The sequence below is a fragment of the Phyllobates terribilis genome, unplaced genomic scaffold (genome assembly GCF_046119375.1).
Source record: "Phyllobates terribilis strain yellow unplaced genomic scaffold, ASM4611937v1 Scaffold_4__5_contigs__length_816908805, whole genome shotgun sequence".
Classification (NCBI taxonomy): domain Eukaryota; kingdom Metazoa; phylum Chordata; class Amphibia; order Anura; family Dendrobatidae; genus Phyllobates; species Phyllobates terribilis.
In genome coordinates this window covers 293,345,845-293,364,113 of record NW_027362764.1, presented here as the reverse complement: position 1 = coordinate 293,364,113, position 18,269 = coordinate 293,345,845, and the positions used below count along the sequence as shown (strand labels likewise).

The window sequence follows — 18,269 nt, the reverse complement described above, 5'->3', positions numbered from 1 at the left end:
GGTATGCATGGCCCCCTCAACCCCCAATCCTGGTATGCATGGCACCCCTCATCCCCTAATCCTGGTATGCATGGTACCCCTCACCCCTCAATCCTGGTATGTATGGTACCCCTCATCCCCCAATCCTGGTATGTGTGGCCCCCTCACCTCCCAATCCTGGTATGCGTGGTCCCCTCACCCCCAATCCCGGTATGTGTGGTCCCCTCACCCCCAATCCTGGTATGCGTGGTCCCCTCACCCCCAATCCTGGTATGTATGGTACCACTCATCCCCCAATCCTGGTATGTATGGTCCCCTCATCCCACAATCCTGGTATGCATGGTCCCCTCACCCCCAATCCTGGTATGCATGGTCCCCTCATCCCCCAATCCTGGTATTCATGGCACCCCTCACTCCCCAATTCTGGTATGTGTGGTCCCCTCACCCCTAATCCTGGTATTCATGGCACCCCTCACAACCCCAATCCTGGTATGTGTGGTCCCTTCACCCCCAATCCTGGTATGCATGGTACCCCTCATCCCTTTCACGCTGCACACATACAAAAAAAAATAAACACTTATACTCACCTTTCCTCCCTGTGCTCCAGCGCTGCTGTGTACTGTTCTGCCGGAGGCCGGGGGAGGAGTGTGGCGCCGGAGTACGTGTGTGCCCATACCGCGCTGTCCAGCGCCATTTTGCTTAAGACACACTGCAAATGTGTCTTCAGTAAAATAGCGCCGGATAGCGCTATGCGCATGCGCAGATTTTGACGCCTAAACGCCGCCCCCGGTCTCCGGCAAGAAAAGAGGCGCCGCGGCAACGCTCCTCCCGGTCAGGTAAGTATGCAGCCGGAGATCGCAGTATGCGTTCAGTGTCTACGCATATCGCGATCTCTGGCGTCATACACTCCTCTTACCAGTAACTGCTCCATGAGTGCTTCTGTCTGGAGCCAGACTGTGCAGGCGTGTCGCGCTTGCGCAATCTATAAAAACTTCAGACAGAGTCATGCATCCCAGATTATATTATAGATATATATATATGCTATGCTTGGTAGATCTACAGACATTATAAATAGCATTAACACTTATGAAATACTGGTTTCCACGTACCTTTTTCAGCCTTGAAGTGCCATTATGAGCTCGAATTGCTGAAAGTAATGCAGACCTTTCATTCTCTGGCTCAGCAAACTTTCGCTCATCTCCATCTGTTGGTGAGCTCTAATGTAAACATATAAAAATTTAGTTGTAAATTTATATTTTAGGCAGTTAAAAATTCATGTCAATGAATCACAATAAAATTGCATTTTAAGGATAATCATAGGCCAATACATGAAGAAAACTAACATCAACACATTTTTTTTGCAAATCAAGTCAAAAATAATCTTTGATAACATAGTGGACCTCATGTTACTGGGTGTAAGCCACTCATCTTGCAATTCTGGCAAATGTCAGATGGTCCAGACAGATAGCAAGCCATTTGGTGACAGGATGGCAAAGGGGTATCTTGAGGATACAATGTAGGGGCACAGAGGGTGCACAATTACTATGTGTGGGCACATAGGGGACCATGGGTAGGCACAATGGTAGCAATATTATTTAGTGGGGGTCTATAGGGGGCATTACTACTGTGTGGAGGCCCAATGTGGGCACCACTACCATGTGGAGGAACTATTACTACATGAAAGCAAAATAGGGGCACTAATATTGTGTGGGGATATCAAGGGGAATTAATACTATGTGGAGGCACAGAGGAGGCAATATTAGCATATCAAGGCACAATGGGGGCACTACTATTATGTGGATCCATAGAGACTGTACTATTTATATAGAATGTGGAACCACAACAGGGGCAGTATTATTATGTGAACTCATAGAGGGGGCATTATTGCTGTTTGGAGGCCCAATGGGAGTACTATTACCTATTTCCAATCTGTAATATTATTGCATAGCCTATGTATTTGGAAATATTTTTATGCATGTTACTGATGTATTTGGTCTATGACTTCTACAATACTGTTTTGGATATGTTCTGATACCTATGTAAGTATACTTCTTTTTGTAATTTTTTTCTATTCTTTCTCACAGTGTGTTTGAGAAAGGTCTGTTACGTGAGACCGCTATGTCACTTTGTAGATTTACTGTACTCTGAAAATAAAATCAATCTTTGCTTCAGCTACAAATTGTGGAGTGCCAAGTTCTTTGGTAAACAATATCTTAAGGAGTTCAATTCTATTCGGGAACCAGAAGGTACGGTGTGCAGTGTATTTAAAAGCATGCTGTACTATTACAATATGGCAGCACCATTACTATGTGAAAGCAAAATATGCATACTATCACTTATTTGGGGCACCATGAAAGTGTGCTATTATTGTGTGGAGGTGTTAAGGTCCCAATTACCACATGGAGGTACAGTGGGAAGACCATGTGTCAGGCACATGATTGGTCTTGGTAAGTGTTTTTGTTATAATTAAGAGTATGGTGGTATTATTTGTTCACTATGTGGTGGTAATATGTTTACATTTGTCCCTTATATGGTACTATTATGGGAAATATTTGATTTGGTTCACTGGGTCATCATGTGTGTTCATTGCACAGTAAAATTATTTCATAATTGAATGACTTTTATATACAGTGGCATGTAAAAGTTTGGGCACCCCTGGTCAAAATTACTGTAATTGTGAACAGTTAAGCAAGTTGAAGATGAAATTACCTCTAAAAGGACTAAAGTTAAAAATGACACATTTCCTTTGTATTTTAGGCAACAACAAAAAATTATCATTTTTTACATTTTAAAAATTACAAAAATGAAAATGGGCCGATCCAAAAGTTTGGGCACCCTTGGAGATTTGTGTGCTGAGATAACTTTTCAGGTTTCAGACCTTAATTAGCCTGTTAGGGTTATGGCTTGTTCACTATCATTGTTAGGAAAGGACAGGTGATGCAAAATTCCCAGTTTTATAAAAACCCAGCCTCCTCTAACCTTGTGCCAAAAAACAGCAGCCATGGGATCTTCTAAGCAGCTGCCTAGCACTCTGAAAATGAAAATAGTGGAGGCCCACAAAGCAGGAGAAGGCTATAAGAAGATAGCAAAGCATTTTCAAGTTGTTTTTTTCAAGGGAACATCCCTCAAACAAGAATTGAAAGACTCTTGGCTGGCTACAAAAAGCATTTACAAGCTATGATATTTTCAAAAGAGGATGCTACTAGGTACTAACCATGCAAGGTACCCAAACTTTTGCATCAGTCCATTTTCCTTTTTGTAATTTTTAAAATGTAAAAGATGTGTCATCTTTAACTTTAGGCCTTTCAGAGATAATTTAATCTTCAACTTGATTAACTGTTCACAATAACAGTAATTTTGACCAGGGGTGCCCAAACTTTAACATGCCACTGTAGAGTTGTATTAAAAGATGACATATAAAAAATGATCTCATAACTATGCTGCTTATGTCATTGCATCAGTTTGAGCTTGAAACAGAGTATCTCAGTATGGCCTACTAATCAGGAGAAAAGAGGCCTAGCACACACTAAATTTAGGAATTACTGTAGATTTTGATTGCCTATAATGTAAGGCAGGCACTTATTTGCATTAGAGATGCCCATCTACTAAAACGTGTGCGAGAGCAACATTTTGTCCTGTGTGCTTTAAAAAATGCCAGGGCTAAATTTCAGTCTCATTCCAGACCTGCTTGTTAACCTCTGCAACCAATGTTTTCCAAGTTTAATTTTCTTACAGAAAATATGATAAGGCTAGATATGTAAAGTTCTAACCTCTGAGGTTAGAACTTTACTACCTAAATACCATACCAATAATCAGAATCATACAATGTATATGGAATATTTATTCTTCATTTTCCCATCTTTGAGGACATCTCTACCTAAAGTTATATAATTAATCAGGAAAGATTTTAACTATTACTGAAGTTTGAGTAATACCTGGAATATCTGTGTAAAACTGGATTTCATATCATTGAGTAGATCATATGTATATACAGCTCTAGCAAAAATTAAGAGACCACTGCACAGTTTTCTAAAAATCACCATCTATACATGTCTGATAGCCATTCCATTCCAGTGTCAGTTGAATTCCAACCAAAGTACACCTCATTCTATTTAATATGCTTCTGATTAGGTGGTCACCTGAATCAAATCTTAGGAAAGTATAAAAACACTGCCGTGGTCTTCACAATCCTCTTGCAATAGGACAAGCTGGATGGCAAAACAAGTGCTAGGAATAGCCCAAAAGTAATTTGAATGAAAAAATAACTTTTAACCATGCCAAAGCAGTTGAAAAGAAAAGTCTTGAGTGAGGAAAAGAAGGGCTCAATTCTAGCTTTACTAGCAGTGGGATACAGCGAGCGTCATGTTGCCTCCATCCTTAAAATTTTGAAGACAGCAGTCCATTACAACAAGGTCGAGCAGCAGACATTGGGGACAACAAAGCTACAGACCGGCAGAGGGCGAGAGCGACTCTCCACTGACCGGGATGACCGTCATCTTATTTGAATGTCACTCAGAAACCGCATGATGACATCAAGTGACCTACAAAAGGAATGGCAAATGGCAGCTGGGGTTAAGTGCATGGCAAGAACAGTTGGTAACAGTCTCCTAGAGGCAGGCCTCAAGTCATGTAAAGCTAGAAAAAAGCCTTTCATCAATGAGAAGCAAAGGAGAGCCAGGCTGAAGTTTGCCAAAGACCATAAGAATTGGACCATAGAGGACTGGAGTAAGGTAATCTTCTCTGATGAGTCTAATTTTCAGTTTTGCCCAACACCTGGTCGTCTAATGGTTAGACAGAGACCTGGAGAGGCATACAAGCCACAGTGTCTTGCACCCACTGAGAAATTTGGCGGAGGATCGGTGATGATCTGGGGATGCTTCAGCAAGGCTGGAATTGGGCAGGTTAATCTTTGCGAAGGATGTATGAATCAAGCTTCATACAAGGTTATCCTTGAAAAACACTTGCTTCCTTCTGCTCAGGCAATGTTCCCCAACTCTGAGGACTGTTTTTTCCAGCAGGACAATGCCCCACGTTACACAGCTAGGTCAATCAATGTGTGCATGAATGAGCACCACATCAAAACCCTGTCATGACCAGCCCAATCTCCAGACCTGAACCCCGTTGAAAACCTCTGGAATGTAATCAAGAGGAAGACGGATAGTCACAAGCCATCAAACAAAGAACTGCTTAAATTTTTGTGCCAGGAGTGGAATAAGGTCACCCAAAAGCAGTGTGAAAGACTGGTGGAAAGCATGCCAAGACGCATGAAAGCTGTGATTAAAAATCATGGTTATTCCACCAAATATTGATTTCTGAACTCTTCCTGAGTTAAAACATGAGTATTGTTGTTTCTAAATGAATAAGAACTTGTTTTCTTTGCATTATTTGAGGTCTGAAAGCACTGTTTCTTTTTTTTATTATTTTGACGATTTCTCATTTGCTGCAAATAGATACAACATTTTTAGCTTTGAATTTCGGAGACATGTTGTCAGTAGTTTATACAATAAAACAACAATGTACATTTTACTCAAAAATATACCTATAAAGAGAAAAATCAGAGAAAATGAAAATTTTGCAGTGGTCTCTTAATTTTTGCCAGAGCTGTAAATATACAGTTGAAACCAGAAGTTTACATATCTATAATATAACGCTACAAGCGTCCCTCTGTCTGAAGCCTCTATAGACTGTGCAAGCGCGACACGCCTGCGCAGTCTGGCACCAGACAGAAGAACGCATGGAGCCGTTACAGGTAAGAGGAGTGTGTATAGCGCCGGAGATCGCGGTATGCATGGACACTGAACGCATACCACGATCTCCGGCGCCATATTTACATACTTACCTGACCGGGAGGAGCATTGCCGTGGCGCCTCTCTTCTGGCCGGAGACCGGGGGCGGAGCGAAGGCGTCAGAATGGGAACATGCGCATAGTGCTATCCGGCGCCATTTTACTGAAGACACATTAGCAGTGTATCTTCAGCAAAATGGCGCCGGACAGTGCGGTATGGGCACGCACGTACTCCGGCGCCGCACTCCTCCCCTGGCCTCCGGCAGAACAGGACACAGCAGCGCTGGAGCACAGGGAAGGAAGGCGAGTATAAGTGTTTTTGTTTTTGCATGTGTACAGCGTGAAAGGGATGAGGGGTGCCATACATACCAGGATTGGGAGGTGAGGGGGCCACACATACCAGGATTGGGGGATGAGGGGGCCACACATACCAGGATTGGTGGATGAGGGGTACCATGCATACCAGGATTGGGGGGGTGAGGGGTGCCATGCATACCAGGATTGGGGAATGAGGGGACCATGCATACCAGGAATGGGGGATGAGGGGTACCATGCATACCAGGATTGGGGGATGAGGGGTACTATGCATACCAGGATTGGGTGTGAGGGGTACCATGCATACCAGGACTGGGGTGAGGGGTACCATGCATACCAGGATTGGGGGATGAGGGGTACCATGCATACCAGGATTGGGGGATGAGGGGTACCATGCATACCAGGATTGGGGGATGAGTGGTACCATGCATACCAGGATTGGGGGATGAGGGGTACCATGCATACCAGGAGAGGGGACCATGCATACCAGGATTGGGGGTGAGGGGTACCATGCATACCAGGATTGGGGGTGAGGGGTGCCATACATACCAGGATTGGGGGATGAGAGGGTGCCATGCATACCAGCATTGGGGATGAGGGGTGCCATGCATACCAGCATTGGGGATGAGGGGTGCCATGCATACCAGCATTGGGGATGAGGGATACCATGCATACCAGAATAGGGATGAGGGTTAGGAATGCGGGGTACCATGCATACCAGGATAAGGGATGTGGTACCATGCATACCAGAATAGGGATGAGGGGTACCATGCATACCAGAATAGGAATATGTGGTGCCATGCATACCAGCTTTGGGGGATAAGGAGTGCCAGGCATACCAGGATAGGGATGAGGGGGCCATACATACCAGGATTAGGGATGAGGCAGCCATGCATATCAGGATGAGGGATTGGGTGCCATGCATACCAGGCTTGGGGGAGGAGGGAGCCATGCATACCAGGATGAGGGATTGGGTGCCATGCATACCAGAATTGGGGATGAGGGAGCCATGCATACTAGGATGAGGGATTGGATGCCATACATACCAGAATTGGGATGAGGGGTGCCATGTATACCAGAATGAGTTGTACCAAACATACTAGAATAGGGATGTGGGGTACCATGCATACCAGGATGAGGGATGGGGTGCCATGCATACCAGGATGAGTGATGGGGTGCCATGCATACCAGAATAGGGATGAGGGATACCATGCATACCAGGATGAGGGATGGGGTACCATGCATACCAGGATGAGAGATGGAGTGCCATGCATACCAGGATTGAGGGATGAGGAGGCCATACATACCATAATTGGGATGAGGGGTTCCATGTATACCAGGATGCGGGGTACCATACATACCAGAATAGGGATGCGGGTACCATGCATACCAGGATGAGGGATGGGGTGCCATGCATACCAGGATGAGGGGTACCATACATACCAGGATAGGGATGAGGAGTGCCATGCATACCAGGATTGGGGGATGAGGAGTGCCATGCATACCAGAATAGGGATGAGGGGGCCATACATACCAGGATTGGGGATGAGAAAGCCATGCATACCAGGATGAGGAATTGGGTACCATATACACCAGGATTGGGGGATGGGGGGTGCCATACATACCAGGATTGGGATGAGGGGTGCCATGTATATCAAATTTGGCATGGGGGGCCATGCATACCAGGATGAGTGATGGGGGTGCTTTGCATACTAGGATTGGGGATGGGGGATGCCATGCATACCAGGATGAGGAATTGGGTGCTATGCATACTAGAATTGGGAATGAGGGAGCCATGCATACCAGGATGAGGGATTGGATGCCATACATACCAGAATTGGGATGAGGGGTGCCATGTATACCAGGATGAGTTGTACCATACATACTAGAATAGGGATGTGGGGTACCATGCATACCAGGATGAGGGATGGGGTGCCATGCATACCAGGATGAGGGATGGGGTGCCATGCATACCAGAAGAGGGATGAGGGATACCATGCATACCAGGATGAGAGATGGGGTACCATGAATACCAGGATGAGGGGTACCATACATACCAGGATAGGGATGAGGGATGGGGTACCATGCATACCAGGATAGGGATGAGAAGTGCCATGCATACCAGGATGGGAGTGAGGGGCCCATGCATACCAGGATTGGGGATGAGGGGGCCATGCATACCAGGATTGGGGATGAGGGAGCCATGCATACTAGAATTGGGTATGAGGGAGCCATGCATACCAGGATGAGGGGTGCAAAGCATTCCAGGATTGGGATGAGGGGTGCCATACCATGCATACCAGGATTGGGGGTGAGTGGTGCCATGCATACAGGATTGGGGGTGAGGGGTGCCATGCATACCAGGATAGGGATGAGGGGTGCCATGCATAACAGGATAGAAATGAGGGCAGCACAAATACCAGGATGGGGGCAGCACATATACCAGGATGGGGGATTATCTACCAATAAAAATGCTCGCCACCCGGGCATAGAACGGGCTCAATAGCTAGTACTATATAAAAAGACACATATGCAGGTTTTTCTCAATATCTGACATGAAATCAGAATAAACCTTTCCCGTTTTAGGTCAATTAGGATTACCATAATTTTTAATATTTGCCAAATGCCAGAATAATGAGAGAAAGAGAATGTTTTAAGGCATTTTTATTACTTATTGCAAAGTCAAAAATTTACATACACTAAGATTACTATGCCTTTAAACAATTCTGGACTGCCCATATGATGATGTCATGTGTTTGGAAGCTTCTGATAGGTTTTTTGGCAACATCTGAGTTAATTAGAGACACACCTGTGGATGTATTTTAATGAACACCTGAAACACACTGCTTCTTTGTGTAGAATCATGGGAAAGTCTAAAGAAATCAGCCAAGATATCAGGAAGAAAATTGTGGACTTACACAAGTCTGGCTCATCCTTGGGTAAAATTTCAAGATACCTGAAGGTGCCTCGTTCATCTGTACAAATAATTATGCGCAAGTACAAACAAGATGGGAATGTCCAGCCATCATACCACTCAGGAAGGAGACGGGCTCTGTGTTCCAGAGATGAACGTGCTTTGGTCCGACATGTGTATATCAACCCAAGGACAAAAGCAAAAGACCTTGAAGATGATGGCGGAAGCTGGAAAGATTGTGTCAATATCCACAGTGAAACGAATACGGTATCAACATGGGCTTAAAGGCCCCCGACAGGAAGAAACCATTACTCCAAAAGAAACATAAAAAAAGCCAGATTAAGGTTTGCAATTCCTTAATTTTTGGAGACATGTCCTGTGGTCTGATGAAGCTAAAATTGAACTTTTTGGGCATAATGACCATCGTTATGTTTGGAGGAAAAAGGGAGAAGCTTGGAAGCCTAAGAACACCATCCCAACTGTGAAACACGGAAACACGGGGTGGCAGCATCATGTTGTAGGGTTGTTTTGCTGCAAGAGGGATTGGTGCACTTCACAAAATAGATCATGAGAAAAGAAGATTATGTGGCAATACTGAAGCAACATCTCACGACATCAGCCAGGAAGTTAAAGCTTGGGCAGAAATGGGCCTTCCAAATGGACAATGACCCAAAGCATACTGCCAAAATGGTAACAAAGTGGCTTAACGATAACAAAATTAATGTTTTGGAGAGGCCATCACAAAGGCCTGATCTCAATCCTATTCCAAATTTATGGGCAAAGCTGAAAAGGCAGGTGGAAGCAAGGCGACCTACAAACCTGGATCAGTGACACCAGTTTTGTCAGGAGGAATGGGCCCAAATTCCGACCAACTATTGTGAGAAGCTTGTGGAAGGATATCCCAAACGTTTGACCCAAGTCATTCAGTATAAGGGCAATGGTACCAAATACTAATGAAATGTATGTAAACTTTTGACTTTGCAGTAAGTAATAAAAATGCCTCAAAAAATTCTCTCTCTCTCATTATGCTGGCATTTGGCAAATATTAAAAATTATGGTAATTCTAATTGACCTAAAACGGGAAAGGTTTATTTAGATTTTATGTCAGATATTGAGAAAAACATGCATATGTGTCTTTTTATAGTGTGTGTAAACTTCTGGTTTCAACTGGATGTATATCTATATATTATATATACTTAACAATTATAAGCATATGCACATGTTTAATTAAATATGATATAGAAGCCATAAACTCGGCAATAAGTGAAACAGATTACCTGAATTTTTCGAAGCTTCTCTTTGCCTTCTCCAGACTGAATAGCTCCCATTAAGGCACTATGGACTGAGGTATCTTTTTGCATAGGCATCTGTATAACTGGTCGGAATCTAGCCTTAGGTCCAAAAATATTACTGCCACTGGCATTATCTGGTTCATCTATTACTGTTGAAGGTATAATATCATGATCATCATCATTCTTTTCTTCAAATTCGGGGGTTATTGCGGTAGCAGGTGCTGCTTTTATGGAGACAATAGAATTGGTCTGTTCTATTTTAACAGACTTCTCTCTAACAGCTTTTAAAAAGGCATTGGACGGCAGGTCAGATATTGGTTGAGAAAGACGGGAAGATTCTGGAGCAGAAAAATTTATGTTTGTCCTTTTAGTTACAGTTGTGTTTCCCCAAATACTTTGTGATCCAACTAAACCATTTTGTTCTGACAACGATCTTTCTATTTTAAACGCCATACCTTGCTTGCCCTCAGAATTAATTTTAGTTGCTGGTTCCATTTGGAGATTTCTACTTATTATTTTTCCATCATTACTGTTGCTGAAGTTTTTCTTCCAATCTGCACTTACTTCTTGCTTATTTATAACATTGACTTCTACTTTTGGCTTCTCTGCTATAAAGTTTCCATTGTTCTTTAATATGTTGTCCTTATTACCACAGTTTGCATTCTGTTTGGCCTCTGAAGTTTGTTCAGATGTTATATTTACAGGTCCGGTATACTTGGATATAGCAGATGCAACATATTGGCTAGATGTCCGCTTGGAAGACTTCAGAAATGGCAAATCTTTTCTCTCCATGTTTGGTTGCTCAACAATAATTAATTTTTCCTGTGAAGCTGCTGGAAAGTAAATTGGTTTGGTATGTTGTGATCCTTTTGGTATTTCATTAACTGGACTTTGTAGGTTAGTTTTCCCCTTAATTGTGCTTTCAATAATGCTCCTGTTTTCACTTGAACCTTTTACAGATTTTGTTTGCTGTACTCCATTAAATTTACCATGAACTGTAGGCTTTACCATGTCGGATCTTCCCTTGCTAGTATTTTCAATAATAATCATCCTATCTGGAGCAGATGTTGATTTTGGAGTTGATTTTGTCATCAGCAACTGATTATTAGTATCATTTACCTTATTTCCAGGTATCTGTTGAATTAAACCCATAACTGATGTAGAATTTACTTTATTTTCTAGAACTTGATTTGACTTATAACTTTTGACTGGGTCTAACTTTTTGACAGTTTGTTCTTTTGAGTCCACAACTTGTGGTTCCATAGAATTTGATCTCCAGAACTCTTTAGCTTTTTCCAAAAGAGGCTTCTCAATAAGGGTTCCCTCTGTTTCATTAATTATATTATTTTTCAGATATTTTTTATCAAATGAAGACTGTGGGCTTATTAGGTTTCCCTGATCATCTATCTTAATGGCACTGGCTGAAATGGAAACCTCTCTGTCATATTTTTTTATATCTGGTTTGGGAGGAACAACTGTAAAAGTGGTCATGCCTGCTTTTGCTTCATATGTTTGTTGTCGCCTCAGTACTGATTTAGATGGCTCTATTGTCTTATAAACATTACTTGAAGCATGGTTGTCTTTGATTTGAATTTTGTCGGGCAATATATCACTTTTTTCCTTTGTTTGTCTGGTTTCTTGAAATACCTTGATTGAGGAAGCAACTATATGACTTGATTGACTTTCTTTAACAGCAGATTGTTTTTGAGAAATATCACGCATTGCTATATTTGATGTGTTGTGATTTTCCTCAAGTTTCAAATGTTCAGCCTTCAATTTTACTTCTTGTGAAGAGGGTTGGGAAGTTTTGTATGTTTTATTATTTTTCTTTTCTATTTTGTCTACTTCTGGAAGAATACCAATACTCTGCCTGTTACTGACAGCAGAAGAATTGAGTATTTTACTGTATTCTTTCACTGTTGTGAGATTGTGTGGATTATATTTTAAAGTGCTAATTTCTGGAACCTCATCTATAACGGTAACGGGAACAGTAGCAGTATGCTCACTGGAGTTATTGTAATGACTTGACTCTTCACCTACAGGACTTGATCTAGTACCAATATGATTTCTCTCTCCAATGTCTCCATCATCCATATCTGTAAAGTAAATATCATCATTATTGTACATATAATTCCCTTTAAATAAATCTGGGTCAAGGAACGAAGCATTGAGGCCAAATTTATGATATTTATAAGCCTATAAGATTTATAGCAGTTCATGAAGGTGCATCTTTTGTGCAGCACAGCTTTGGTATAATATCGATAATGTCTAGCAGTTTGAAGTAAAAATTACATAAATTTACACAACCCTGTTCTGATATCTTTATCCAATAGAAATATAAAATATTCATGGCAGAAAAAGACCTCATGGTTCAAGTCTGGGAGACCAGAGGAAGATAGCAGTCGAAACCCAAGTCAGGGTGATTGTGATCACTACATGGATTATTTTTAAATATAATTTGAACATGTTCACTTGTGAGTATAATAAAACTACTTGCAACACTTTTATGATGTGAAATATTGATCCACTACAATCTTTCTGAATGTTGGCCCTTACAGTAAGGAAATAAAAACAATATGAACAACCCAATAACCTGATGAATGTGCATTTTGCATGCCGACATGCTTACACAAGCAGATAATTGGTGAATGGGTGTTCCAACAAATGCTCCTTCTAGATTATGGGTTCTTCTAAATGGGCCCTTACAAACATAATAACCCCTTTAAAGCTATATGATCCAAATATTGGTCATGAGCATGTGTCACTTTGTGCTCCATGACTGATATGTACGCACATCCGATCTCACAGTGTAGCTTGTGTAATGGTGAGATCAGCTGTATGAGTCCGGTTGATATAAACGACATGGCTCCTGATCAGTTTAAACTCTGATGTGAAAAGTTTCACAGAGGGGAAGCAGTCCCTCTGTCAGCCCTTTGGCAACTAGAGGCCTGAAAAGGACCTCCAAGTCTTCCATACATTATAGTCAATCAGAGTCCGCTTTTGAAATGCAAAAGAAAAAAAAGACATATACATTGTGCAATTTCTCCTGAGCAAGATGATACCCGATATGTGGGGGAAAACCACTGTTTGTGCGCATGGAAGAGCTCGGAAAGGAAGAAGCTCCATTTGACTTTTTAAATGTAAAATTTGCTGGAATAAATAGCAGACGCCATGTCGCGTTTGGAGAGCCCCTGATGTGCCTAAACAGTGGAAACCGCCCACAAGTGACATCATTTTGGAAACTAGACCGCACAAGGAACTTATCTAGATGTGTGGTGAGCACCTTGACCCCCCAGGGTGCTTCACAGAAGTATATAATGTTGAGCCATAAAAATTAAAAAAATGAAAAATCACATTTTTCCCACAAAAATGTTTTTTAGCTCCAAATTTTGCATTTTCACAAGGGTAATAGGAGAAATTGCACCATACAATTTGTTGTGCAATTTCTCCTGAGTACACTGATACTTTTCTTGCAAAAGAAAAAAAAGACATATACATTGTGCAATTTCTCCTGAGCAAGATGATACCCGATATGTGGGGGAAAACCACTGTTTGTGCGCATGGAAGAGCTCGGAAGGGAAGGAGCGTCATTTCACTTTTTGAATGTAAAATATGCTGGAATAATTAGCGGATGCCATGTCAAGTTTGGAGAGCCCCTGATGTGCATAAACAGTGGAAACCCCCCACAAGTGACCCCATTTTGGAAACTAGACCCCTCAAGGAATGTATCTGGATGTGTGGTGAGTACCTTGAACCCACAGGTGCTTCACAGAAGTTTATAACGTGGAGCCATAACAATAAAAAAAAAATCCCCCAAAAATGTTCTTTTAGCCTCAAACTTTGCATTTTCACAAAGGTAACAGGAGAAAATGAACCCTAAAATTTGTGCAATTACTCCTGAGTACGCCGAGTGACGATTTGGAACGCAGACTTTGATGGAATGGTCTGCTAGTGGTATGTCGCAATTGGGGAGCCCCGATGTGTCTAAACAGTGGAAAATCCGCACAATTGACCCCATTTTGGAAACTAGACCCCTCAAGAAATTTATCTAGATGTGTGGTGAGCACCTTGAACCCACAGGTGCTTCACAGAGTTTTACAATGTTGATCTGTGGAAATAAAAAAAAAAAATTCCCATAAAAATGTTGCTTTAGACCCACGTCTTTTCATTTTCACAATTTCTTCTGAGTACGCCGATACCCCATATGTGGTTGAAAATCAGCTGGATCACAGGTCAGACGGCACCCACAGTGTCCCTATCTGCCTCATTATAGGGAATATTCCACCAGGGATTCCATCTAAACCACGTATTTCAGAGATTTACATGGAAACTCCAGTATAAGTGCTCAGCGTAGAGCACAGGATAAATATGAGCCTTACTGCGATCTTTGTGAGGCAGAATGAACAAATCTATAGCAGGTGAAGAATTGGTTTAATTTATTTTTCACGCCGTTCCTCGTGTGGTATAAGTGATTAGATTACTTTATTCTTCGGGTTGCTGCGATTACAGTGATACCAGATTTATATCTTTTTTTATGTTTGGCTGCTGTCACGCACTAAAAGATCCTTTTTTTTTACAAAAACAAGTTTTTACATTGCCATATTTTGAAAGCTATAATTTTTCCATATTTCTGCAGACAGAGTCATGTGATGGCTTGTTTTTTGCGGGACGAGTTAATGTTTTTATTGGTACCATTTTCGGGCACATGACATTTTTTGATCGCTTTCCTCTCCAATTTTTGGGAGGCAGAATGAACAAAAACCAACAATTCATAATTTTTTTTTATGCTCTTCCGCGTGTAGTAAAATTGCTAAAGCAGCTTTATTATTCTTTTGGTCAGTATTAGTGATGAGCGAGCACTAAAATGCTCGGGTGCTCGAAGCTCGGGTCGAGCACATTGGAATACTTGGGTGCTCGACCCGAGCAACGAGCCCAATGTAAGTCTATGGGAAACTCGAGCATTTTTCTGGCGGTCCCCTCCATTGGTCTGCAGAAGGTCAAAAATTGTCCAAATCGATGGGAACAGTGCTCAATTAAAGGTCAGGCAGGCAAAATATAGCATGCCTGCGCTCCTCAGTGTCTCTGAAGGATGGCATGCTGGATGGCAGCGTTCTGCTACCATCCAGCCTGCCATCTCAATGCCGTCCCAGCGTGGGAGAATTCTCCTGCTCAAGCGGTGACATCATTTGCCGGCACCGCATGCGCAGGAGAATTCTCCCACGCTGTCAGTGATGTGCATGAGGTGAGCTGAGTTCATTGGATATGAACTTGGCTCATCTGGATGCCATCACAGCCAGACACTGAGGAGCTTCACTGAGGAGCTTCTCAGTGTCTGCGGCATGGCAAGCTGGATGGCAGCGTTCTGCTGCGATCCAGCCTGTCATGTCAATGTAGCAGAGCTGAAGCCGTCCTGGGAACCATGGAAAGGTAAAGATGAGGTTGGTTTATTATTTTACTTTTATTGCAGGAGATCGTTGGCTTCAGCTGGAATGGGGGTGACGGTAAGTAGAGTTTAATTTAGAACATTAAAGAATTGTGTCTTTATTTCAATTAAAGGACTTTATTCTGGGTGTTTGTGGTTTTTTCTAACTTTCACTATGGGGTTAGTAATGGGGGTGTCTTATAGACGCCTCTCCATTACTAACCTGGGCTTGATGTCAGCCGGCATTATAAGCTGACATCAATCCCAACCCTATTACCCCACTGCCACCGCTACAGGGCAGTGGGAAGAGCGAGGCTAAGTGCCAGAATTGGCGCATCCTATGGATGCGCCATTTCTGGGGCAGCTGACGGCTGGTGTTTCTAGCCTGGGAGGGGGCCAATATTCATGGCACCCTTCCTGGGCTATTAATATCAGCCCCCAGCTGCCTGCCTAGCCTTTGCTAGCTATTAAAATAGGGGGGACCCCACGTCATTTTTTTTTTGGGTCCCCCATTTTAATAGCTAGTAAAGGCTAGGTATTCAGCTGGGGGCTGATATTACTAGCCTGGGAAGCTCCGTGGGTATTACCCCCTTCCCAGGCTTCAAACATCTGCCCCAGCTGTCTGCTTAACCTCCGCTAGAGACTAAAATTACGGGGAACCCCACGCCAATTTTTTTTAAAATAAATCCTTTATTTTAACACTAAATGACAAGTACAGTAACCAACACTGTCACTGTACTTACTATATATGTGACTGACATGTTTCTATCTATCTAATCTATGTGTGATGCTCTATTCTTTCTGTTCTAAATTGTCAGGTACCGATGTATGCCGCTGATGAATTGCCGGCCGGCTTTTTTAAAGAGACAAAAACATTATTATTTTTTTTTTTAAGAAATCCTTTATTTTAACACTAAATAACAAGTACAGTAGCCAACACTGTCACTGTACTTATTATATATGTGACTGACATGTTTCTATCTATCTAATCTATGTGTTATGCTCTATTCTTTCTGTTCTAAATTGTCGGGTACCGGTGTATGCCGCTGATGAATTGCCGGCTTTTCATGTTTCACTGTGAGCACTGTTCCCATCGATTTGGGCAATCACTGTAATGCCACAACCACCATGGCTGTGACATTACAGTGAGTGACAGACAATCCCTGCATGATTGGTGCTCTAAATAGTGCCAAACATGCAGGACGGGGACCCGAGCTCCCGCCCGAGCATCTCGAAAGTACTCGGCGAGCTCCGAGCATCTCGAGTACTGAGATGCTCGGGCGAGTACCAAGCAGTGGCGAGCATGCTCGCTCATCACTAGTCAGTATGATTACACATTTATGTTTTGGCACTTTTATTTAATAAAAACTACTTTATAGAAAAAATTATTATTTTTGCATCGCTTTATTCTGAGAGCTATAATTTTTTTATTTTTCTGTGCATGGAGCTGTACGGTGGCTTGTTTTTTGCAGGATAAGATGTTTTCAGCAATACCATTTTTATTTACATTTGCATTTCTGATCGCATTTTATTCCACTTTTTGTTCAGCGATATGATGAAAAAGCATAATTTTTTGCCTCTTTTTTTTTACGGTGTTCACTGAAGGGGTTAACTGGTGGGACAGTTTTATAGGTCGAAGGAAATACCAAATAAGTGTACTTATATTCATAAAAATATTTTTTTATGGTTACAATATATATTTTTTATTATTATTTTGTGATTTTTTTTTATATTTTTACAATTTTTTTTTACTTTTTTACTCAGTCCCTCTATGGGACTTTCACTTTCTGCAGTCTGACATCATGGGGGCACCGTAATGTAATGACATCATGGGGGCACCGATCAGAGTGCAGAGGGGGCTACCTCCTTCTGCATGCCTGCTAATAGCTGCAATCGCAGCATTTAGGGGCTTAAAGTGTCGGGAGCAGTGCGGGCACCGCTCCTGGCAATGAGTGCTGGGTGTCAACTGTGAGAAACAGCTGACACCACGTGGCGATCGCGTGCGCACAGTCTCTGTCTGCGCAAAATTGCCTGGACGTATCCATACTTAAGTACCTAGCAATCTGGATGTATGAATATGTTCAAGGTCGTGAAGGGGTTAATATTTTTAAAAACTTTTTTGTTCTACTTTTAACTTGCTTTAATAGTCCTCTTTGGAGACTTGAAGCGGCGATAATCCAATCGCCTGTGCTACACATAGCAAGGCTTCAGCCATGCTATATGTAGCAGAAATCATCATCTCCTATAAACAACAGCCATGGGCCGACATTCATAGGAGATCTGCAACGACAAGCATGGGGGTCTTCTGCAGACCCCCGGCTGTCATGACAACCCATCGACGCCCCGCGATCATGTGACAGGGGTGCCGATGGTTGTGTCTTATAACGTGCATTCAGTATGCATGAGCTAAATGCCGCTGTCAGAGATTGACAGCGGCATTGAACATGTTAACAGACGCAGGTGGATCGCGATTCCACAAGTGGCTGTTACAGGCACATGACAGCTGATCAAATCAGCTGTCATGTGCAGGGAAAGATTCTCAGCACCGGAGCCCGCATCAAA

At 42.4% G+C, this 18,269-nt stretch overlaps 1 protein-coding gene across 3 annotated transcripts in view; it reads right to left on the bottom strand.

Moving 5' to 3' along the window:
• Window positions 1–18,269, bottom strand: part of COBL (cordon-bleu WH2 repeat protein) — a 694,630-nt gene that overhangs the window by 34,599 nt on the left and 641,762 nt on the right. For all 3 annotated transcript variants that reach the window (XM_073678323.1, XM_073678322.1, XM_073678324.1), the window contains 2 exons: window positions 10,271–12,381; window positions 1,089–1,196 (listed from right to left, as the gene is read on the bottom strand). In XM_073678323.1, the coding sequence (XP_073534424.1) occupies window positions 1,089–1,196; window positions 10,271–12,381 (2,219 nt within the window). The remainder of the gene's footprint in view (window positions 1–1,088; window positions 1,197–10,270; window positions 12,382–18,269) is intronic.